The sequence below is a fragment of the Halictus rubicundus genome, chromosome 9 (assembly GCF_050948215.1).
Source record: "Halictus rubicundus isolate RS-2024b chromosome 9, iyHalRubi1_principal, whole genome shotgun sequence".
NCBI lineage: Eukaryota > Metazoa > Arthropoda > Insecta > Hymenoptera > Halictidae > Halictus > Halictus rubicundus.
The window spans coordinates 7,613,973-7,639,282 of NC_135157.1; the positions used below are offsets into that span (position 1 = coordinate 7,613,973).

At 39.7% G+C, this 25,310-nt stretch overlaps 1 protein-coding gene across 2 annotated transcripts in view; it reads left to right on the forward strand.

Moving 5' to 3' along the window:
- Ddr (discoidin domain-containing receptor 2) overlaps positions 1-25,310 on the forward strand; it is a 307,075-nt gene that overhangs the window by 252,960 nt on the left and 28,805 nt on the right. For both annotated transcript variants that reach the window (XM_076793322.1, XM_076793321.1), the window contains 2 exons: positions 4,092-4,267; positions 21,853-21,976. In XM_076793322.1, coding sequence (XP_076649437.1) covers positions 4,092-4,267; positions 21,853-21,976 — 300 coding nt within the window. The remainder of the gene's footprint in view (positions 1-4,091; positions 4,268-21,852; positions 21,977-25,310) is intronic.

Sequence of the window (25,310 nt, forward strand, 5' to 3'; positions counted from 1 at the left end):
TTCCACCCCCTATTTTTCCCAGCCGACCTTTTTTGTGCCTCGATGCTGCACGAAAATTGAATGCCGATCACGAACAGTCCCTTTTTTTTGCTATCGCTTTTTTCCTTTTCCCCTACTCGCTTTCTCGTTTTTTTTTCGCGTTGTTTCTCCTCTGTTCACTTGTACATACAATGTTGATTGGGTACAATGGGGCTGAAAGGGAGCGTATAACGAGATTTTGAAAAAACATTTGATTCCCGGCTGTATTATTGTCGGCCGTTTTTGATCGAAACGGCCCGGCGCGATTAATATCGAATGCTTTAATTACACTTTTCAGAATTTCCGTCTACGCCGACAAAAATTCGGCCCACCATTCCATCCCGTTTTTTCGTTCCCATTGGTGCAGGATACACAGCAAGCTATATTTAGAAACGCTCTCGATCGTCTGATATATTAATAAATTAATATCTTGAGCCGAGCTAATTTTGTAAATGCTTTTGTGAAATTCAAGCTAAAATCTCTATCGTACAACAGTACGAAACTCTCTCCATGAAACCGATACGTTTAATTAGGTACAATGGTTCGATGAAATGCAATATTGACTGGATAAGTCGAATTTATTGATTCGTACGATTAAAATTGAATTTAACGTTATTGCGATAGTATTCTTAAGCGTAAGATAATTCTCAAATATTGCGATAAGAAAATCTGTAATATGAAACGAAGTGTTTATTAGTTGTCTTTTAACGCGTTTTATTTTATGTGTAAATATCTGCTATCTCGAAACTAAAAATTTCCAGTGGCTCAGATAGATTTCAGTATTTTTAGTATATGGTTTGTAGTATTTTTACGTTTCTTTTTCCGGTGGGACAATATACTATGGTTTCCGGTCATTCTCGAAAATTCCCGGTTCGCGATCAAATGGAAGACCGAGAATTCTATAAATCGATAATGCCGTTCTTTTCTTTCAGCTCCGTCGAGGAGAAAGCAAAATCTAATTAATTTCCTTTCTTCTGGCTCTGTCCTCCGAAGAGCACTTCACTTTGAGCCGAAGTGTTACGAGGAGTACATCTAAAGTACTACTGACCAACGTTTCCGCGTCGTCGTATTGTCTGATAAACGATCTAATTGTTATCCAGCACACCTTCTTTGAATGATCCGTACGATATCCCGTTTAATCGACCGGTTTTATGACCGAGTTCCGTGGAACATGTTTCACTTTCTGTAATGCAAATAGACTGAATTTATTGAATTCTTCCGCTTTGTGTGCCAGCAGTCACGCCACTCGACCTTTTTCAAAGTTTCACGAAGACACCGTGCGTTGCAAAAGGTCTTGCTCTTTTTCTCCTTATTGCTGCTCGTTGCAAGTGTGTCACGAAGACACACGTCAAATATTGCATCCATAATTGCTGCGTGTCCGTGTATCGTTGGAACTATCAAGGGCTAATATTCTTTTTTTACAGAAAGTATTCAATATACCTGCGAAGTAACTTAGAAAAATAGAGAAGCAAGAAAATGTATAAAAATGGGTAAAAACAACCACTTTATTGGAAAGCTATTTAAAGCTGATCAAAAATAAAAATAATCTTCAATTTGGAAAGAGTAGTAACAAGAAGCAATGCATTTATGCACTTTCTCGGGTGATGCTATTATACCCCTGATTTCTAATTTTTTTCTAAGTTTCTAGAGCTAATAGAATGAATGCACTGATTGTTCATTATTATACATTTCTGTGGTCACACTTTATTTCTGCTTAAGAGAAAAATGCGGAAGCAATTTTGTCAAGTGACTTTTATCCACTCAGTCCGACTGTTCAGTTATAGTGTTTTCAAGGTTGGTGCTGCAAAAAAATTTAAAGTCTCCGCACTCGAGCGCACAGCTCGTTACATTTGGTTCGTCGCGTACGATATTCCGTTTTCTGAGCAATAGTCTTCAGTTCACAAGAAAATCGAAGCAGGAATCGAGCAAGAAACTGAGCGTAACGTTGTCTACCCTGAAGTATATTCGCGTGAAGCGTTACGACACGCGTTCGAACAGAAACAGAATGAGCCTGGTCCATAGCAATCTCAAGTGAAGCGCGAAACAGCTCGAAATTGCTCGAAACTTTCTTTCGGGAAGGGAAACAGCAGCTACACCAATAAAACGACGCTCTTTCGAACGAGAAAGTAACTACAGCAGAACTTCCTGTATCCGAACTATTAGACGAACATACAGTGGTCGACAGAAAGTGTTCACATACAAAAATAAAATTTATGCAATTCAATTTCAATGGACAATTGGGGGTTCCAATTACAGAAATAATGATACTACTAAAAATCGTTAAAATTTTATCCTATAAAGACATAATAGAATAATCACTATACTGCAGGGTGCAGCAGCTACATAGACACTTATATCTTTTCTCAATAATTTTATCGAGTTGGAAAAAATGAAAAAGCATTTCCATATATTCTAGATGTCTCTACATTCGATCTATTTATCTTTTCTGGTAAATACATAAAACTTGCAGCCTAATAATCACTGTTTAAACACACAGCATAATGTACGATGAGTCTACGAGTCTCGTTCCTGAAAGTTTCTTTCGTGTTTTTTGAAAATTGCATTCAAGAAAATATTATAACTGCAAAGCAAACGAAACGACCGATGGCAACGAACACGCTGAATTTCTTTTATTTAAATAGAGAGCAAGCAAACCGACGGCGTATGTACATGCTTCTTTAGATACAGATCAAGGAAACTGTTAATATTTAATCCTCATTCGTCCCTTGTGTCAGTTTGACACATTTTCCTCGTGCCACGTTGGGACGTTGCTACAGAAACAGCCCCGCGCGCCGTTTTATTATTTTTCAACGACTCCGAAAAACTCCGTATTCCATTATCGATAAAAAAATTCGAAAACATTAGTTTTATTTTTTTACCATTTTCCACACCCGAACGTTAATAAAAAATTTCTTGAGCGAGTATACAGAGAGAAAATTGAAAACGCGTTGTGTTTGATAACCGACAAACTGTGTGTATTAATTTATTGCGCTTGCAATATTGCGGAACAAACAAAGAAAACTAATATTTTGGATATAGCGGGAGGTGCTTTTTCATTTGATATAAAAATGTTTCATTTTTGTTTTTCTTGGACGCCCGATGGATCATCGATGGTTCGATGGTTCCGATCGTCGAATAAAAGCATAGCCGGTCAATGGAGGTGATCGACGGTGATCCAATTATGACGAGCATGATGAACGCAATCATCATTATCGCCCCGTCGTGCATTATGCGAGGCCTGCCTTCACGATAATATCCGCCGTGATAGGTGATGTACATTGGTGTATCCGGTGGTCGGGATGCTAGACGCTCGAGACGTGTATACGTGCGAGCCTCGGATCACGTACGATTGTTCATGGGGCCTCAAACGCACGTCCGAATTGAACCACGAGACCGTCGTTTCACTCTTCGTCACCTCTACTAATTGGATGCTATTAAGCACCGTTAGATGGGATTTCCCATGTAACTCGCGATCCGTAATAGAAAAATCGCCGGTAACACCTCTTACCAACACCGGTCGCAACCGCTTCGATATTAGTTAGCTTATCTATTTGATCACTGAATTTGCGAGCTCGATTTTTAAGTGGAAACTGTAGGGAAACAAATTTTAGTCTTTGGCTGATTTAAAAGGGATTTGGGGACAATGAACTACTGAATGTACACGGTGGACCATTTAAATGGGAACAATTTTGTATCTCGTTGTCATTCAAGGTCACTGAAGGTCAACTGCAGTAGAAAATAAATTGTCTCAAAGCTTTATTAGTAGGTATCATTCTATTTAAAATCGTATAATTTTACCCCGGGGACTTTTTCCATAAAATCATTAACAATAGAAATGTTTTAGTACTAATTTAAATGGTTCACCTTGTATATTTGAAAATTGACATTTACATTATTGGCTACCAGTTTGGTTATCTTTGCTATGATTTCCAGTTTGGTAAACCTTTTCTATTACTTATTGAATCATCAGCCTCTGAACAATGCTGTCGATCACTTTTGAACAAATTAAACAAAAGTCCCACAAGTAAATTAGTGCTGCATTGTTACCACTAAGTGTTGCTTATTCGTATTAGTTCCAGAGAAGAGCAAGGAGCCAGAAGCGCGGCAGTTCGTCGGTCTGGTGATCGGGATCCTAACGACAGTGATAGTGATGCTACTGGCGGCCATCATGTTCATTTTCTATAGAAACAGAAGACTCAAAGCGGCCCTTGCACCATCCACATTCTACGATCAACACGGTGATCTTAAGGTAAGAGAAAATCATAAAAACGTCATTCGTCGAACGGCAATACTTTAAATATATCACAACAAACCTCCTGAAAATTATTTAAAAAATACTGCCTATACATGTCCTTGGTGGTAGTAAGTGTACAAACTTTTTAAACAATGCTTCGTGTATTCACTTAAAATTGACTGCCACAGAAAATATTTCTCTATAATCAAAATCCAATTTTTGAAGTTCAATATTTTAAACAATTTCATTTTCCTTTAACCTTGTGTCATCAATCAAATTTTGATAAAGCGTCGAAAAATTTTGACTTCACAATCAGCACGGTATACTCCCGTGACGCGAGTATAAATCAATGTGAAATTGTCCAAAGCGGTTTGTTCGTGAGTGACATTTTAAAGTACGAAATATAATTTAAGTACTAAGTGATAATTGACGGCAATACAGTGAAACAGGTGTCGGTTTCCAGTATACAATATATAGTAATGCATTAAGTTTTACGATATAATACATTGCTGTTATTAACCGTGTGTGTGTGTTTTATAAATTATTTTTCCTGTTTTTTATGGCTTTAGAAATATAATCCAGTAACGCCACACATTTGATACTCCGTCATTTCGAAAGTTCCAAGCATATTGGATTATCGAAATTCTACTATATCATTTATAGGCACATACGCCTCCACTTCCGTGTCCATAAATTACTTGTGTTCAACTGAAATAATTTATCACCTACATTTATATGTCCATTACACACTGTTCAGAATAAAATTATTAATTGAATGTGTCAAGTTCACATTTTTTAAACTATTTTACAGCCTGTGACTGGAACTATTATTTTATTTAATAACACTAAATCATTTATTACACACATTCCACATTCATTAATAACTGAAAATCGTTTTTCTCTTTATCTCAGTCAGCCTCAAGAAGATTTTCTGTAATATTTGACGATCCGCGTCTGGAGCTCTTATTATTTTTAATAATATTAGATTACAACGGTCACCGACGGCATCGTTAGGACACCGTCTTTATCCTTTCCTCTCCGTCTTAGCTGATTTAAAGCACTCGCCGTCCGCGCGATTTAAACGAAATTGCAACATAAACATACGGAACCTAAATAAAAGGTGAACAAACAGTAGGGGTCGTAGAATTTTCCCCGGAATTCAATCAGCCGGTGGAATCCATCGTTTAAAACTTTCGAATTACCTTCGTTGTTGAAGTTTACATTGCCCAGGGTCTCATTTAAAATCCTCTAGCCGGGTGCATTTATTTGAACCCAGTTCATCGTCAAATGCTTCATCTCCCGGCGATCTTCTCTCGACACGTCAGCGGTCGAAGAAATTACTATTATTATCATTACCAATTTATTATTCAAAATGTTCCCTCTGACATGGAAATATTAAAATTTATAATCGATACGACTTATTACAATTTCTATTTATTTCTTGTCCCTTGCAATTGATGCAGAGAATTTTTATGTTATATAAAAGCCCACAGTCCAATCATGAGGACTTTACAATTCAGTTCAAAATGATCCATTATTCTGCATAGAAAACACTCTTACAAAATCCTCTATCAAAATGGAGAAATTCAACAAACTTATATTCCAACCTCTTATTCTGGTTATTATAAAATATTGCAGCAAAACAGGAATTTCTATAGATCCGTCTCCAGTCTGTTACTCTAGTTCTTACAAAATGTTGCATCGAAGTGGGAAATTGTATAAGAATTCACGGTCCAATAAATAGTTTGAATGTTCTGTGGTCCCGGAGGAGAGGCTCGAGGAATGTCAGAAATTGTCAGCAACACTAGGCGCCTCGATTCGTAACAAGCGAAGGGCTCGCGGTCGGAAACTGAAGCGTTGAATGCCGTCTCGTTACCGTTGTGGCTAATGCTTTAACACGACGCTGCCAATTTGGTAAATGACGACGATTTTGTTTCCCCCCACTCTCGCCAATGGGCCACGATTTTTCTCAGGCCCGAGACTCGATGGCGGCTGTCTCTCTCTCTCTCTTTTTCACCGGCAAAATTCGTTTAGTCCCTAATAAAGCCCCGAATCGATGGGACAGGCGCCACCTATTTGCCCTCCAAGGCTTTTGAGTAATCATGGAAAACGTCTCAGCCGTGTTCGACACGGTGGCTTGGATGCTGGCCATGGAAGTCGAGGGCAGGATGGGAGCTGATCAAATATTTTTCCTCATACTGTTAAAGGACGAGTACGGAACCTCGAGGCCTCGATGGAACTGGGACATTCACTCGGAAATCATGAATTACAAGGTCCTATAATTCACGGAGAATTAAAATATCGGAATTATATGAATAGGAATAATAACGGAATTAAAAAATCACGATTTTAGGGGGAACGGCATTTGAATGTTCCGAGTTGTTTCAATTTTATGGTGACGTTATGTTAGATTGATGTTCGATTGGATACACGTGTATTTCACCTACACGTTGAAAACCACGATCTCTAGTTAATACTGATATCAGCAAACTCTAATCGGTGAACACTTCCCCGGGAGCCCACGTCAATGATTCCAATAGAACCTCTAACTTGTCACAGGTTATGTAAGCTTGCTCAGATCATGCGAGGAATATTGTTGGACGAAAAAATGCCCGGCAAAGAAATGTTCACCGCGTCGTATTATCGTCCCGGTGTCGTCTAACTTTTATAACGTAATCCCCTCGCGGCATCGGGTCAACAAATATTGAGGTGGCGAGTTGCTCGCGATATCCAGGCCGCAGAGAAACGGTACAAAGCGAAGTATTCGGTGTTCCGTTTCGTTTCGGAAAGTGGAATGTCTATCCTGCTCGTAAAGAGTCGGGCTCCGGGGCGGAATTATTAAAGTTTTATATTTGTTGTCATCCGAGAGCGGTGTCCGAGAGCCGTGTGCCGTTGACCACCGGCCGAAAAAGGCCACCCCAGTTCTCTCTGTACACGCGGCGTGGGCCTGGTAATGAGAGCCGCGTGCTTCAAGACGAAAAATTAATTACCGCTGTTAGCGCGGCGGACAGCAGCAGCGTTGAAATGTGAGGCCGAGGAAAAGGGAAGCAGCAGCGCCGGAGCACAAAGGGAAAAAATAAAGCGACGGACGCTGCCAAGGCATTCCGACATCCCCTTTGTATTGAACAAAAGAAACGAGATGCGATGGAGAACGTGGAAATATGTAAATGAACGGTCCCTAGGAAAATTGGTATTTAACGAAGCACGAGGCCGAAGGAAAAGCGGAGGCGCCACCAGTTCGAACCGGTCGCGAACTTTTCCGCGAGCCGGAATTCTTACAGGAAATTCAATAATGCGCGAAATTTGATTCCCGTTTAACGTGTAGCATCCACTATCCAATTACAGTTTAAATAAATTTGTGTACCGTCCATGAATTTCGAAGGAAACAGCGCAGCTTAGAATAAATTCGAGCAGTCCTCTGATCCAATTATAATTTAAATAAATTTCTGAAGCTTTTACGGACGTCGAAAGAAACAGCGCAGCTTCGAATAAATTCGAGCAGGCCCTTGATTAGTACAATAAATTTTTCTATTGTTCCGGTTTGTATAATATTGCGAATTTGCATAAACATCCAGTCGAGCGCCTTCCATCGCGTTTCGTTTAATTAGGCGGGGACAGACTTACAAAAACAACGGGATAGTCAGACAAAAAAAAAAGGGCATGGGAGGGACCGCTGTAGGAATAGAATTTATGGTAATCACATATTTTGGTTTTCCTGCATATTGGTACACATGGGTAATTGTCCGTAATCATCGTCTGTCCGTTTACCCAGCAAAAGGTCGAAATGTCAGGTACGCATGGCTATTGTTCTATTCCTCCCTTAAAAAACCTTCTATAGGAAACATTGGTCCGTGTTTTTCGTTAATAACTCCTTAACAGAGCCAAGGCGGACATTTTTGCACAGGAAAATGTCGCCACAAATAACCTCGGAAATCACCCATTTCACGGAGTTGATTAAATTTTTGGGGACATCCTTTATAATTGGGGAGAAATTAATTACTTTGGATAGCATTGGTATTTTAGCCTTTAAATGAGCCGACTGCAAAGAAATAAATATGAATTCAACGAAATATGGCAGTATTATAATAGAGGGCGAAGAGAGAATAAGAGAAACTGAATTAACGTTCGTGCCTTTATTTAATTTCTGATAATATTTATTCTATTAATGAAATATAATGAAAAGCGCTCGAAGATAAAGGGCATGAAAATTGTCGATGTCCTGAACTCGTTGTAACTGGATTAATAATAAGCTAAACTTTGTTCCCGTCAATGGACAAGCGCCGAGACTTCGACCCTTCTCCGAAATGTACGGAAGACAGTAATTAACAGGTTGCTGAACGATGGGAAATAATGGGAACCAGACGGCGAAGCTCAATTCGCCCCAGAAGCTTTCTCTTCAAACCTGTTTGTGCCAACGAGTTCAACTTAAGACAGGCGCAAAACAATTGTCCGACAGGAACGTGATGCCCGCTATATTAAAACAAGCTATAAACATTAATTAAATTTCAACCGTTTGCATAACTGCACTAATTCTCGTTTCACTGCGCACTAATTCTAGTAATCACTCGGGAAAGCTACAACCGTCGTTGTTATATTTTATTGCAAATATATTCACAAAGATATTTATGAGTTGTTGAAGCAATATTTAATCCCAAAAGCAAACACAGTTTAATATTTACTGCATAAAATAATCGAACTCCTGGAAATGTGTTTATCAAAACTGGTTTAAAACATCTGTTAATATAATATAGTGGTAGTATGATATTTTCAACAATTTTTAAAAGAAATTTGCACTTCGAAACGAACTGCGTTCATAAAATAAAAATTCTTTCACACAATTTTTCAGAGCAATTTTTAAACACACAGAAATTTAAATTATTTTCCTAGAATTCGTGTTTGATTAAATATACAACTTTTCAAGATGTGTACAGTGGATGTTAATGGATCTTTTTATTAATCTTTCGGAAAGTTTTTTAAAAGCACGTACAAGCTAATTCATATTCCAATGAAATTCAAAGTAATTCAAATTAAATTTGTACTATTAGTCTTTGACGAAGTCAATTTTTCAATATAAAGTGAATGTCCAAGTGCTATCTCGACAATTATGAACTTCTAGCTAAGATTTTCTAAAAGTACAGGCATTCAAATTTAAGTTGAACATTTGGAAAACCTTTGACTTTAGATACACAAATACTAATTGTCTTTTTACTGCTATTAATATTTTGCTGAGTGATTAGAAACTCTTCGTAGTCCAGAATTTCATAAAAAAAAGAAAGTTTATCTTTATTGTATGTCTATGTTTTCTTCTAAGTCTATATATCGACTACAAAAAAAATAAATAGAAATTTATTTCGTTTTAAAATAAATTAATAATATAAATATTTATTAGACTGTTTAGAATCTTTATTACGAGTCTGACTCAATATTGTAGGGCAAAGGGTTAAATTTTTGGCTCCTAAACAGCTCCAATAACAAGAAGAGACCACAGGGGGGCATAATAAAAAGTAGTGAAAATTGATAAAGCAGTATAGATTAATTTTAAAAAATTCTCTCAATTATCATTCAGTGGTATCAAGCAATTATTTCAAATGGAAAAATGTGAATTATCGACCAAGTAACTTGGCACTAAAGTCCAAAAAGAACTCAAAAGATGGTTATTTCTTTAGCCTCTAAACATCTCAAACAATAGAAAGAGTGCACGAGTACCCAGCGAGAGAAGCATTCTGTGAATCGAATGTTAGCTTCCGTAGGTCGCATTTATTACAAAGCACTCGGACTAAAGAGAGCCTCTGCAAGAGGAAGTTTCAGGTTCGTCGTTCGCGTCCGAGGCTCGCGCCGTTGGAACCAATATAATTCCCGCCGAGTAAATTTTTACCAGCTGCGATCGGAACTGCACGGTGGATGGGCCGAGGGTTGGCACGCAATCGAGCTGACTCCACTTAATTAAAAGAGCCAGTCGCACGGGCGCATTGTCGGCGCGCGAAGACGTGCGTTATCTAGCTCGTTCACCCATCCGTAAGGAAGCCTGTGTACACACGTAGGCATCCTCCAGTGTAGCATCTAGTGTGCCAGGGTCCGCTCGCGCACGCCACCCTCTGCATTAGCCACCTGCTACTTGTCTCGTCCCGACACTCTAAAGCCGTCGAGTGTCACGATTTCCCTTTTTTCTTCGGCTGACCCCGTTGCACTTCCTGCAGACTGGCAGCCAACCCTCGTTCGAGAGAGTTCACCCGGACATCGACCACTCGATAGGCTTACACTGCTCTCGAGACTATTTATCCGGAGACGGGATCGGTAGTGAGGGTCGCAATATGGATTGGATTTAGCATGAGGGTGCCAATGGCTATTGTCACGCTCAAACCCTCCGCACACTGTTCGAATTAAGAGGGTGTTCTGATCTTTCATGTTCTAAAAACCTGTTTGCACCTTCTCGAGATTTTTCATTTCTTTTGGTTTCGACTACAAATACATTTACGCTGACTGATAAACAACTTGATACTTTATTTCAAAATGTACCCTATAAAAAAATATGTTATTCATGTAATTTTGATTATTTTTTATTGGAAAAAATCAAATATGCACATCAAGTGCCAATAAACACATATGCAAAATCCCAATGCAAAAGACTCGATGGTTTTTCTGGAAAAAAATTCTTATATGTGTGCAAAAATAGCATAAGAGTGTGTGCATGTAATGTGTCTTGCACTGTACTAAAACACAATTGTATAATAAAGAATTTAGTAAATAGTGTGTTTTTTCAACGTTAATATATAGAAATCGTTAACGAAGGAAACAAGCTTCTGTTTAAATACAGTCTTTCTAAATTTCTTTAAGAAAATCTCATTTTACTTGAAAGTCCACAGTAAAACATAAATACACAATACTGATGCTTTAATATAAAATATTATTCTGAGCATTTCGATGCCCAAAAGATACTGATGAAGAAAAATCTGCTCCTTTAAATTACGAATTCCAAGCGACTTTTCAATTTTAGCGACGCAACAATATCGTGGTTCTATGCGTTCTGTATTTTCAGGAAATAAGGTCAAGAATTTTCATTGACATACCTATGCAGGAGGTTGAAATGCCAATTCGTATGTACGAGAATTCCTATAATATATAGAAGCTCTTTAAAATTCTACATGGATTTTTTTTTACAAGACAACGTAATAGCTATTATCACTGACGAGTGGCATGACAGTTCGGACATGCAATGCATTTTCGATCACCGGCTCTTCTTGCATTCTAGAATTCCACTGAACAACCGGCAACGATGAGTTTTACGTTTATTAACAGAAAAGCGTACACGTTTAAATGGAAAATTATGAAACATGACATGATATAAATCAAATTCTGAGCCTCGTATCTCATTACGCCTATCGAGCTTTTTATTTAATTGAACCGTACGCGCAGGCGTTTCCTTCGGTTTCTATCCGACAGCTGAAACAGATTCGTTTCGAGTCGTTTGCCCGTGAAATTATTTAAATAAAATTCCAGTCGGTGACAATAAATCGCGAGTGAAAAATATGGTCGACACCATGCGACTAGTGATTTAAAATTTCCGAATTCCCCGTCCCATAAATTCGAACGAGATGTCCTTATAAAATTATTAATATCGATTCGCGCATCGTGCCGGCGGAAAGCATAATAAATATAAATAAATTTTCAAATACTTATTTCTCGTTTTACGCGCGGCTCGCCTAATCCACGTTGATTTCTACGCGCGACTTTTTCTCGCCTCTCGCGACATTCAAAGGGGATTCTCACCTTTCGAACAATTTCTCTCGCGGTGGAATGGTCGGACAGTGTTGAACAAAAATAATCATGCTGGAGCGAGAAAGATGTAGAAGTCAAAAGCTTACGTGTTTCAGCCTGAATTATGTATTTTTTACGACGTGGTTGACACCTTAAATAAGTTGGCATGGACCCCCTACCTCGCATTATCTCATTAATGAAATTAATAAAAGCGATGCGACGCAAGAGACCCTCCATTGCTGTTTTCTTCCTTTTATATTGTATCTATTAGCCACAAATTTATTAATTTCCTGCTCTTCCCTCGATTTAAATTAATTATAGCTTTCCAATTTCGTAATATCGGTTTTCCCGGGCAAGTATGCGCAATAATTACTAATAAGTGAGGGACACAGACCGCGGGGGGAGTTAAAAAGTAGCAAAAATCAGCGGCATTATCGAGATTTCCGCGAGGGCTGCTAGTAAATTTCCGATCATACTCGTGTGACGGTATTACATCGGCGGAGGAACGTCGTATAATTGAAAGAACAGGAAGAGCGCGCGCGCGCGTGTGAATTCATTAAATTTCATCGATTTTATTATGATCGGGCTGGTCCGATCGGAACACGCGTACGCCGAGAAACGCTTTCATGGTAACGTCGTCGAGGGGTGTGTGCGAAAACGAACGCGAAGGGGGTGCACGTGGATCGGCGAAGGGAAGCGTTCAAAAGTAAGGTAATGCGATTACCGACTTTAGCTCTAGGGCTCGTCGCGATACGAGGGGCCCGGCCGAGCGAAAACAGATTATTTTAATTTAAAGCAACAAACTCTCCGATTCCCCGTATACTCTAATCCCACCCTCGCAAATTTGACGTACGCGTGTATCCGCGTTGTCCCGGCCAGCGGCTTCCGGATTAAGCGTCACCGGTGGAGAGGCCGCCCATTTCCGGCGACGGGCATCTTGATGAAAATCAAACAGAAAGTTCCCGAGCTTTTCGCGAGAATCCCGCAGCTTCTTTCTCTCTGTTCGCTTTCACCGGTGCGAAACTTTCCGTCAACGTCAACCGGCGAATTAGCGAATGGCCGATTCCGTGGAAAAACGAGCAGCGCGAACCTCTGCTCCCACGAATTGCTGAAATAAAGGGAAATTATCGAGCCCGCCAGCCAGATAAAAAAATAGCACCGAATAATAATGGTCGTCCCCGTTTTGCCGGTTCTTTCTCCGAGCTGCTTTTTAATAGTCGAGCGGCGCGATTAGCGCGATTCCGACGTTTTTTTTTTTGGAATACGTGGACGTTGGTTTTTGCCGAACACAACTGAATTCGGAACGCGAAATCGACACCAAGTGGGAGGAATTATGCTATATTGCTGGGGAGAATGAACTTTGACGGTTTTTTTGTGGGCGATACTTTGGAATATTAATTAAATATTATTATCAATAAATATTTGCACTATTATTACGTGAAATAATTAATTCATTTGGTTGAGAATCTCTCGTTCCCATGATCGAAAACATCATTCCACTTGAAGTTGCAAACTTTACCAGAGATGTATGTTACATGAAATGTTCCGGGAATACAGTATGAAATACGATTTGACTCGCGCGATGAAAGCAATTCTCTGTAAATGTTAATATAATTTATTGACAGCCGGACAATCCACGGTAAACTGCAGATCGAGTTAATCTTATTAAGCAAAACGCGAGCCGAGTTGCTTAAGCGGACTGTAAAATTAATTCCATCAATTTCGGTAGTTTATAATTCAAGGTTTGAATGAAAGCCGCGGTAAATTATGCGATCGGTTTAAATATCGTGGGAATGATTTTACGCGTGCGCACGCGGACCGGGGGAAATAGGGCGAATCATCGGCAAGAAGGAAAATCGCAAATTAATGTCCACTTTGAGATCAAATATTCCTCGCGCGGTGATAATCACGCGCACGCTGTCCGGCTTATGAGGATCATTCGGTACAGTCGTTCGCGTGTCCGCGAGCGGGGTAATTAAATGATAATATCGAGCCGGATATTATTTGAATTTATAATTTTTGTGGTTTTCGCGGATTAGGTGATACGTGACCGAAGATCGAACGCGGAAATCCGGAAAGTTCCGTCGCGTCGGTCCGAAGGGGCAGAAAGCGCGGAATAAAGGAAAGAATAAAGGACACTGTGTAAAGGGTGCAGATGACGACGAAGGCAGAAAATGTGCAAATATCCGACAGGTTGAGCAGCTTTCACGGGAAAAGGGCGGAAATGTACCCATGGTAATGAAAATGGCAAAAAGCACTCCACTGCTAATTAATGGAAGATCGTTTTGTTCCTGAAATCCTCTTCTTTGCACGTCTGGGATTTCATCAACGTTGAACGCCTCTCTATTTCGATTTGTGTTTTTCAGCCACGTCCGCGACGCAAATTGGATCTGCGACGATTATCTGTCGCGATTTAGAACCGTCAGCTGTCCGGGCGTTACCTAAAATCGCATTGTCCCCACAGTAGAGGCACACATTTTTATTTCAAACTCTTCTGTAGATATTGTTACCTGTATCACATGTTCGCGGGTTATTTAAAACTATATTAATATATAGACGGTAAAACATTTCTTAATTCGCGTTAGTCCTGAATTTAATTTCAATTAATTACTGCTCTGTTCAAGTGGCCGTTCTGTATCCCGATCGAAATTGTGAAATACTTGACTCCAATATTTTATAAAATAATTTCCATAAAACACTTCTATATACTAATATAATTACCAGACAATAAACCTAAAGTTCTATCGCCCGCAATATTCACATTTCCTTGCACCCAACAGTAAACATTACAATCACAATGTTCTTGCTTTCCAGAAATATGATGAAATGATAGAAGTAAAAATTAAATATTTATGAGGGGTGTATAAATCGTCTGCAGGCTTCTTTCAGTTTCATATTTATTTTAACTGTTCGTTATTTAATCTCGTCTTGGAACGATGCAAGAGACTCGAGTGCCAAAATTAGCCCAGGCCCGATGTAAAATTTAGAAGCATCAGTCGTTGCCAGCATTCAGAACTGTCACGGGTGGTTCTTAAATTTTCACGGCGTCGCTTCGAAGGAACTTTTAATTCAACCGCGACGGCCGGAGATTATTTAATAGCGGGTCATCGATCGTCCAGCTCGCGATAAACTGGATGCGGCAATTAGTATGCAGCGGAACGTTTTCCGTCTCTGAACAAATACAGCATGACAATAAGTACGGTGACAGGCTTGCGCAGGACCTGGTCTACTAAGTGTTATCTATTATTTATTTCGCCGTCGTTGTACCGTGAGACCCTGAGGATACAGTGTATCGGAAATTCTAGCAATCGAATACGGTTTCTCGCGCATCCGACGAATTTTCGAAGTAGATTTCTCCGACATTAACGTTCCTCTATGAGAAAATTTTGTTTCGTGTCCTTCAAGGGAGTTATCTATTTTCCTAGCATGTCATAAATTCAGGTACACCCTGTATGCCAACGACGGAATACGGCAGAACTACACGTCGTGCGATATTCCTCAATAAAAGCGACACGGGTCAGTCGAACCTGTCTGTATCCACGAAAGGGGTCACCGATGTATCGGTCGAAAGGGTCCTTTTGTGCAACCGATTGATATACTTACGGCCACAGCAAACACTGGTCAACCGGAAGGGGGCGTGTTATCGTCCTGCGCACGTTGTACAGGCTAGTTCATTGAAAGCGGACAATACTTACACTAATGATACAGTAGCCGCGATTTCTGCTCTCATTTTCAGGGCACTTCAATCGACTCCATTTCCAGTGAAACTCGGAACACGCGGGATCGCCGTAGAGCTTAAAACGAATATGATTAGACATGGAGTACACGATATCAGATAGATACAACAGATGTGCAGAAGAGTAATACAAATATTCTTCTCCCTATTCATAAATAAATTAAAATTATTTCACTCTACAAACGAAGGAAATTTAATGAAAGAGATTAAAAAGAATAATAAGAAAGGATTCCTGATCCCAGATATATAATAGATGATGCAGTTATTAGAGCCACTGTACGATAAATATTTATTATTTAGTAAAGATTAGTCAAAGATTTTGTGAAAGTGTAGTTGATCGATTTGGTGGAAATTTAGATCGGAGGATAGCAAGACAGGGGAATTAATAAATCAATTAATTTAATGGTATGTTGCACGAAATGCATGTACCGTTTCGATGACGCTAACATCGCAGTAACATCGTTTATTAAGATCGCAAAAATTTGACCGTTGAAGATAATAGGGAAACCACTCCTTCATACGTGATTGGTTGCCCCATTAAGAACTCATTGCGAGGGATACGAGACTAAATATAGAAGAGACACTCCCATAATCTATACCCGTCCTTATGAGATCGTAAAAATGGAAGTTATGTCTGGCGTGTTCCACAATTGGGAAAATGACGTTGGATAGTAAAATTCTTGCGGAGCCGTAATGGTTTCCGAGTATTTCCAGACAATGAGACTCAAATATGTAATTTCCGCTATAATTGTTTAGGAATAATGTACGAGCCAGCCGTTTTCCAAAATTACCTTTAGCACTTACCACTGGCGATTATGCTTCTTCCACTTTCCTCGGTGATTATTGTAAATCTTTCGAATCCCTCGGACCTGTTATCACAGCATCTTTCATGGACTGGAAAATTGTTTTTTATAGATTCTCTTAGCTTCTACAGATTTGTTTTTTTATTAAAACCATTATACTCTCTCCTTCGATATTTTATTAATCTCTGATATCTAATGATAGCTGGCTAGTATTATTGTCAATGATTGGTCGTGTTTTAGATAATTTTTATAAAATTTGGATAATTACATTTCACGTAGTACGTGTAATAAAAGCCGTCCTACAGAAAGACTACGTTTTTTAATCAAAACTTTTCAACCGGAATTATATTTTTTGATAAAAACTCTAATTAAATTATGGAATAAAAATTGATCATTTTGCAACTCATTAGTGCACCGTATGTAAAATATTTTCGCCGAAAAATATTTTTAAAAAATGCCAGAAATTGAATAAAATTATTTTTCGCGTTACTGGCTCCAGCGAATTAAAATCAAGACGAAGTCGCCTAACAGTGGAGCACGCCCAAATAATCATTCGTTTACGAAAAAGTAAGCGTAATTTTTCAGTCTGCTGGGCTTTGTTATCACAATTGTGTACGAGACTGCCACGCTACAGATGTTGAATCTAGATACAATTCTCCTAATGATCGTAGTAATTGAATTTGTCAGGTCCGAGTGTTTACAGTGCGAGCAGATATTTCCGCTCGTCAAATGGACACGCGAATGAACAATGAAATAAACGTGTTTTTCAGTCGCTTGACGAGCCGGGCGTTTTGCGAATTGGATCGGCGAATGTTCACGAAAATAAGTCGACCGTTATAATGAGGACCCGTTAGCCGACCGGCGGAAAACGCGTCCGCGAGAAGCACGGGCGAGATCCTTCCCTGGCGGCCGGTGTTTATCGAGTAATTACTATTTTCAATTAACGTTCGTTCGATCGATTATTTTTCGCTTAAACGAAGATTGCCGTGTGATCAGTCGAAAATTCCGCTTGCTGATTGGTTTCTCTGTAATTAATTTTTCCTCGCGTATTAAATCATTCGCGCCGTTGAGCCTCGATCACCGAAACACGCTCGGGCCCGCCTGAAGATTTTCATATTGCCAATTACTAGCCTCTGTGTTTGTGCATGGCGCAAACGCGGGAACGTTTTCCGCCGGGATCGAACCATCGAACAAACAAGATCCCGCTACGAATTAACGCCTCGAATCACGTCTCGTAAGCGCGTTTCTTGCTATAGTGTTAGGCTACACTCGTGACTCCACGTCGAGTCACTTGACCATTTTTGATCCCGATCAAAATGTTACAATCTATTTTGATTCTGTGAACTGGCAACACAACGACAGATAAAGGATTTATGTATTGATATTATTAGGTTGTTGAATGTAAATGGCATGAAGCTTATACACAAGAAATGAAAAGAAATTAAATTAAATTGAATTCAAAAAGAATAAAATAAAAATAAAGTAATAATACATAATTATGTTTCAATTAAATTAAATTTGATTCGCAACTTATTAAAATTATTGAAAGAATAGATCAATTGATATGAAGCTCCCGAGTCTCTTGCAACTGACGCAGAAAAGTTTAACGTTGCTTAAAAATCGATAGACCAGTTAGTTAATTCCTCGAGGCACTGTACGGTTTGCAGACGGGGGACGTTTTATTATCAGCAAGTCAATAATTCCCATCGGCAGTAAGCACCATTAAGCACAGTACGGAACAGAAATTTGTCCATAATATCGAATTCCTGGCGAGCATATCGTAAAAAGTTTTCTATCTGCACATCACCTGGTTCGACTACAATAAATAGCTGTGGTTTGATGGTAGAGAGCTCTGAACCTCGATGGCGACAAAATGGCACCGGCTGACTTCCCGATCGTTTACCGATGGCGATACCGCGAACGCACGCTTTCGCACAGCAAGAAACATATTAAACGGCCACGTTAGAGGATAACGACGCTCGTCGAAGCCAGTCCCACACCCGCAGTTGAGCTTTATTACGACCGGTTCGAGAAGCGATAAAAGATCGTAACGCGTGTCCTTCTGGAGCTGTTGGTGTCCTCGTAACATCCAGCGGGCGAGCAACCAAGCAACCACGATGACGCGGTCGAAGGGGTTCGTGATCGAGCCATCAACGTTCACGAGCTGGCAAAGTCGCTTTGAATACAGAAGCTCAGATAGTCCTAATAGTAGGAGTGAGAAAGAGAGGGGGGCGGGGTGGAGAATTGGATGGAAGGCTAGATGACAGGAAGACGAGCAACGTATCAGAAACGGGGCACGATCAAAAAGAAAAAGCGGAGAACAGTGGCGGCGAGAAGACAGTGGCTAGAGGGCGGCGAACGAGAGGGAAAGAGATTCGAGTAGAATCCCGATGGCTAAGTGGTTATCTTATCTTAACAGTGGCGGCGCAGCGTCTCGCCAGCATGCCACCCTAACGCTTCCTAAACGGAAATTAACACCTCTCCCCTCTCCTTACCCAAACCAGTACTCTTGTGCCCTTCTGGCCAGACTGTGTCTGACATTCGAGCCGAGGGCAAGGAAAAAAGAATCAATGGATATTATCTCGCTACGGTTGCGACTCGTGCCTCGACATGATCCTCTTATCAACCTCAAGAAGGGAAGAGCCCAGCGAGATCGGCCTGGGATTGTTTGTTGGGGTAACAGCCTTAATTTCCTGCGACGCGCGTCGATCCTACATAGAAACCCTGCTTTTTTTGAGCCACGAGAGTCTCGATGATATCGTACGGTCGATAATTTCTAGCATAGCACTTCCTCGTTTCGCGTTTGAGACATGATACCCGGCGTTTTTTAAAAAGAATTTATTCCTGTGGGACTTTTTGAACTTCTCTCGGCTTGAATTAAAGATGCAAGAATGGTTAAAATGGGAATATGAAATCATGTCGAGAAATCGATAATACTGAATTGTCAGCTGGACCAAAATTGAGCCGATTCGAGGGGATACTTCGAGTCGATTTTAGAATTTTATTCCCGTAGGAATTTTCAAACTTCCAAGAGCTTAAATTAGAGACACTATTCGATAAGCTCGACAGTCAGTTCGCATTATCCCATAATTAGAGATTGGTGGCTTGAGACGATTTTAGAACGTATTGCCGTGGAAATCCTAAAACTTTTCTGGACTTAAATTAGAAATGACGGCTCTTTATAATTGGGGCACTTTGGTTTTAAAATACATACGAAATCATGTCGAAAAATCGATAAAATCCGACCGCCAGCTCGGGTAAAATTCATACGATTTAAGAGGATTATTCGAGTCGATTTTAGAATGTAGTTTAATAGGAATTTTCAAACTTTTGGGGGTTTAAGGTGAAAGTAGGGAGTTGCCCTTTATGATACGTGCACTTTGATTTAAAAAGAAATACGGAATCGTTTCGAGAAATCGATAAAACCCGATCGTATACTCAGCTAAAATTGTTAAAACATTTACAAGCCCAGCTATGGATAATTCTTACTGTTTTTTTTTCGATTTTCGTACCGTGCAAACTTTGTATTTAGCATCACTCCTTGTGGTCACAAATCGCTGAAACTATTTGACAACACCGACGAGAAGTATACCTAAGAAATTTCAACGAGCTGGAAAGTCTCTCAAGTTCACGGTGCGACATTGTACTTTGAAGCCTGCAACTCTGACCCAACAAACTGTGCCTTCTTGGGAACTAACTTTTTATGTAACAATCTCATGTTACATATTCCACTAGACGATTGTTTCACCCAGATAGAAAACCACTGGTTTTGGCGATATTTCAGAGCGCCTGACACGAAACCCCGTATGCTGACCGATCTATTCCTATATCTCGTTTGCAACGATATCCCGTGATCAAATTGCCACGACCATCAGACCGAACCGTAACTAATAATTACTCCGTGATATGATAAATTTTATTCGCTGAAATTACCATACCCTGATGAATGCGTATCGATGCATTGTGCAGATAATTATGTCCCATAAAATTATTGGCAACGCCACGATAGCGCGACCCTCCGATCCATTTGGTGAGATAAAACTTGCACATTTTACGACGACAGCAAATAACAGCAGGCAACAGCATTTAGGAATTTGTATAGTGTCAAAACGTCATAATTAATACGTACATAAATGACTACCAAAAAACAGTACTAGGATGACATTGTACAAGTGTAATAAACAATGAAAATAATTCGTAGAAACGAAAGTTATTATAATTAAATCAACTTTCCTGATTCCTTTCTCTTATATTAATTTCGTCGTATATGATGTTGGATCAATTTCACCCTATTTCACTAGATCTACAATTTCACAAATTCCTTACAAATTTTAACAATACAACTCGGTTTTCTATAATTACTATACTCCAGTCTCAGCCACTGTCATATTAAATTGCTATCTCATTAACACGACAACTGCCACGTCAATCGCGTACAACTGACACAAGTTTTTGACTTATCAATGTTAATTCGTACGGTGATAGACAGAGTAAATCAGAATTACGTTAGGACCAACAAAGTATAAGAAAATTATAACAGCAGTGAGTATAATATTAGATTATTGTTCTAAATCATTTCGATCGAGAAATACTATTACAGTCTACAGGTTTATTATAGATCACTTTGAGCTATAAAGCTAATCCTTAAAATCCTATCTTCCATTTTAATTCAGACGTCCAATTTTATTTACAAATAAATTTTATACCAAATTTTTTGTTCTAAACGGAGATGACAACCCTGAAAATGAAGAAGGTGAATAACCAAAAAATTCAATTTCTATCGTAATACAATCAAGAAACCTGAAATTCATTTACAGAATACTTTCTTACATTCATCAATGAAACTACAGTGAAGTTTCTATCTAAGCCGCACGGAGCTATACGATCTTAGTCAGTTCGCTTTTCTCCTCCACTGGGGGGCATACAATGCAATGTCAGAGCCCGTACCCGAGGATTGAGCTTAGATCAAGAAATTGCTGTATTCATCAACAACCTATTAAATCTTGACTTATCAGTTCCGGGTTCAATTAAAAAATTGATTAAATTTCTTGGAACTTTGGTACGTGCTGGCGTGACACTTAAGATGTTAATATCGATCGTTTTCCGTCGGAGGATGCGAAAATGCTAACAAAACGCAATTGAATATATGAAAAAGGGACGCGATGTGGGGGTGCATGAGCGTTTCGGTGTAGAAGAGCGAGGGCGAGGAAAGCCGAGCGCTCAAAGTAACGAAAAGTTCCTATTCGACTATCGCGTGTGCATAAATGTCAGGTTTATTAACGGCAACGTTCGATATTCGGCCGCAGGTCTCCGTGCAGGAGGAGGGCGAGGACAAGGGACCAATTTGCCCTCCGCTTCCGGCGCAGTACCACGCGGCTGCCTACACCACGACGACACCGCAGCTACACAAAACTATCACGGATTACAGCGGTTGGTAGCGACGTTAAGTGCGATACTTAAGCCTTTCGAACTCTGCCGGTGCATGCGCCGTTAGGCCGATTTAAATTAATTCAAACAACGGTGGCCGGAGCCGGCCGCGATTATCAATGCCACGCCTCATCAAATATTGCACGATATTATTAAGCCCCATAAAGATTCGAACGATTCCTATTATTATTACTTTTTCATTTCGCGTAGTTTATTTAACAGCAGCCTTTCTTGCCCTTGCAGCACGAGTAGGGACCGATAACGAAACAAATTGCCGTTCAAGGGTACTTCTTTCATGTTTTATGTACACGGGCATTTGTTGTTGATGTAGACGTACATACATTGCATACATTGTGTGTGCATGTTTTTGGAACACGTGTACTCTGTGGTAGCGTGAATCGATTTTTCTAATTGATACAATGTAGACAGCATAAAAGAGTACAAAACGTTTTTGTTTCGTGAATCGTACACAGGTTTAAATACAGTCAAATAAAATAGCAAAGATTTGAGTTTCTATATGAACAAATTATTATACGACCTAAATAAAATTAAAATGAATGGGGAACTGTATTATTGAGCTTTCTACAGAGCAGTTTAGAGATCACGAACTTGAACTACAATTTCTTTTTTTAACTGGTCCCAGCAAATGTGATTAAAGCGAAACTGTATAAAATATTATTGAAGCTGTATTTTCGGGATTTTTCGAAAACGCCGGTGCGCAACGAGAGCACAAAGTTCCGCAGTCTATTAATCGCGGCACGTGGTCCTATAGAACATTAAATCGTTGAAATCCGACTGAACGAGTCGAGCATTGAACCATCGGAACGGAACGCGTGTATCGTAACGTCGCTTTAAATCGGCGAACAAAGGAGTTCGGTTCGATCCTAAAGATCATCAATTCGCAGTTTCGCGGGCGCCAATGTCGTTTGTTAATTGCCGGAGAAATTCGAGCACGGGATCAGCCGTGCGCGCGCGCGCGCCCGCGTGTTCACGATATTTATCACAGCGTTGTGTGTTTTAATTAAATAGTGGGGAAAACTCGAAACGAGCAGGTTTGCGCTGTGGCGCATTATCGAGTTTGCGTTTGGCTAAAATTACGTAAAACCGTGGTGGACTATAGGCACCAGCCGCGACGATAAACGCAACACCTACCGCGATATGCAGCCGGGCAACGCTCGAATTAAATTACAGGCTAATGGTCGACAGATTATTATAGAGTTCGCGGCACTTAAGCCAATCCTTACATGAACACAAATCATTAGAAACTTCCACGTGATTTATTGGCGCTTTGTGTGCCGGCCGTGTACGTCCTTAATCGATTTTAAATATCTCGACGGCCTTCTCGTGACTCTGGTGGATATTGAAGTTTCTACAAAAATGCAAAAAGTATTTCAACTATTTGCATTTCGCTAAATTTTCGATTCTCGAAAAAATTGTCAATATTTGAACCATGATAATTTCGTTGAAAAGAATAGTAAAATAATACATTCGGACTCGTTTTGAAGCCTGCACTTTCACCGACCATGATTAATTTCCTTTTTTTTTTTTAGATTTAAATTACAGGTATTTGTTTTATAACCGAAATTAAATGCAATTCTTATCTTGGAAGAGCATTCTCTAAAATTCAATGTCTGTAATAAATTTAGAATAGAATACCAATGTAAAACTATATTAAATTGTAAGGAAGTTAGAATCCTATTAAATTTCTGCTCTAATAGAATTATATTGAACGCTAATGATAAATAATAATAATATTATAAATATTCTCTCTTCAAGGACTTTCAAGGATAAAATTTACTGCGAAAAAAAGCAGGCGCGTTGACAATTTTTTGTGCAAAATCGGTAAAAAATGGTCGAGGAAAATTGTTCGAAAAATGTTTTCGTAGGTAAAACGGTTTTTCTATTTATAAAAAGTAATAAACTGCGCATGAAAAATGTGTTGACAGGAATCCGACAATTTCGCAATAGAACGGTGTAAAATTTTTTTCTGCAAAATTTCAGTCGTGTCGATACGGTGGTTGTCGGAACCCCGGTATTTTGGAAACACGTTTCAAGTTTCGAATTCGGTTTATGCTACACGAAATCGTCATTTTTACGAATCTCTCGCGAATGCAACACAGAGAAGTCTTTAGTTGGGGACGCTTTAATATTTAAAATAAAAGATTTTATTCATCCGCGTGTAACCTTTTCTAGAACTGGTCCGCAAAACGTAGGTAAACATTTTTATGATTTCTATTCCACTATTCCCGTGTTCCGTTGCACGTTACCCATACAATTGTCCATGTAGTACATTATTGGACAGAGCTTGCAATGTTTCGTGACACTCGACGCGCAACAGTGAATTTCGAGCAACCTGTACTTCGTATTTCACCGAATCGTGGTCAAGCATGTTCGCGAGGAGTTTCGTAAACTTGGAACGATTTCAGCAAAAAACAATTTGAACTGTGGCGTGAGCTAAACGATTCTTCGACGTATAATCTCCATTGCGAGCTCGAACGAACTTCCGGGGAGCTCTATCTCGAGTTCGTTTTAAAACCTCGGTCAAACGCGAGCGACGTACGCAACAATTTTAGAGCAACTCGCTCCGTAAAACTTCGCAATAACTCGGCTGTCCGATCGTGCAACGGCTCGGAAAAATTCGTGTGCTCGTTGCAAATGAACGCGGCGGATAGCCGTACGCGACTAACAACCAGCAGAACTATTTGTCATTCGTCGACTTGCAGCGAAACTGCTTCTCACTCGGTTCACATTAATAATTGCCGGTGGGCTTCCTTAAAACTGGCGCAACGTTTAAAAACCGTTCCCGAGGAGAAAAAGGTTTAATTGCAAACTCACGTGGCTCCTAATCGGCTGGCACCGATCGACGTCCCACAAAGATAAGGGGAGCTAACTGGGAGACGCGCCGGCGTGTCGCAATAAAACAAATCCGCGTCGCGAAACGGCGATAGAAAAAGCCGCCGGAAGCTCGGTGGGAAAAAAGTTTTCTCGGTGCATGCAACGGCGCGGTGGATCGAAAGAGGAAGAAAATCAATTTTTTAAATGCTGCGTTCACCCCTCGGTCCCCATATACGCCTGCGCGTCGTACCGTCTCTGAGAAATATATCAAAATTGATTACAGGCGGTCAGATTATTAAATGCGATGTGTTTTCGTGTAATATTGTTAGGTTTTTAATAATTCAAGATAGCTAGAGAACATTTCAAAAAGTCTACATGACGATTTTGTCAGAAGATTATTGTTACAGTGAATTCTCGATATATGTCAACAACGCGAGTCTTGTCAGCGTCATGTATCGTTCAGGAGACATACAGATAATTCCGCGACGTTTATTATCCAGGC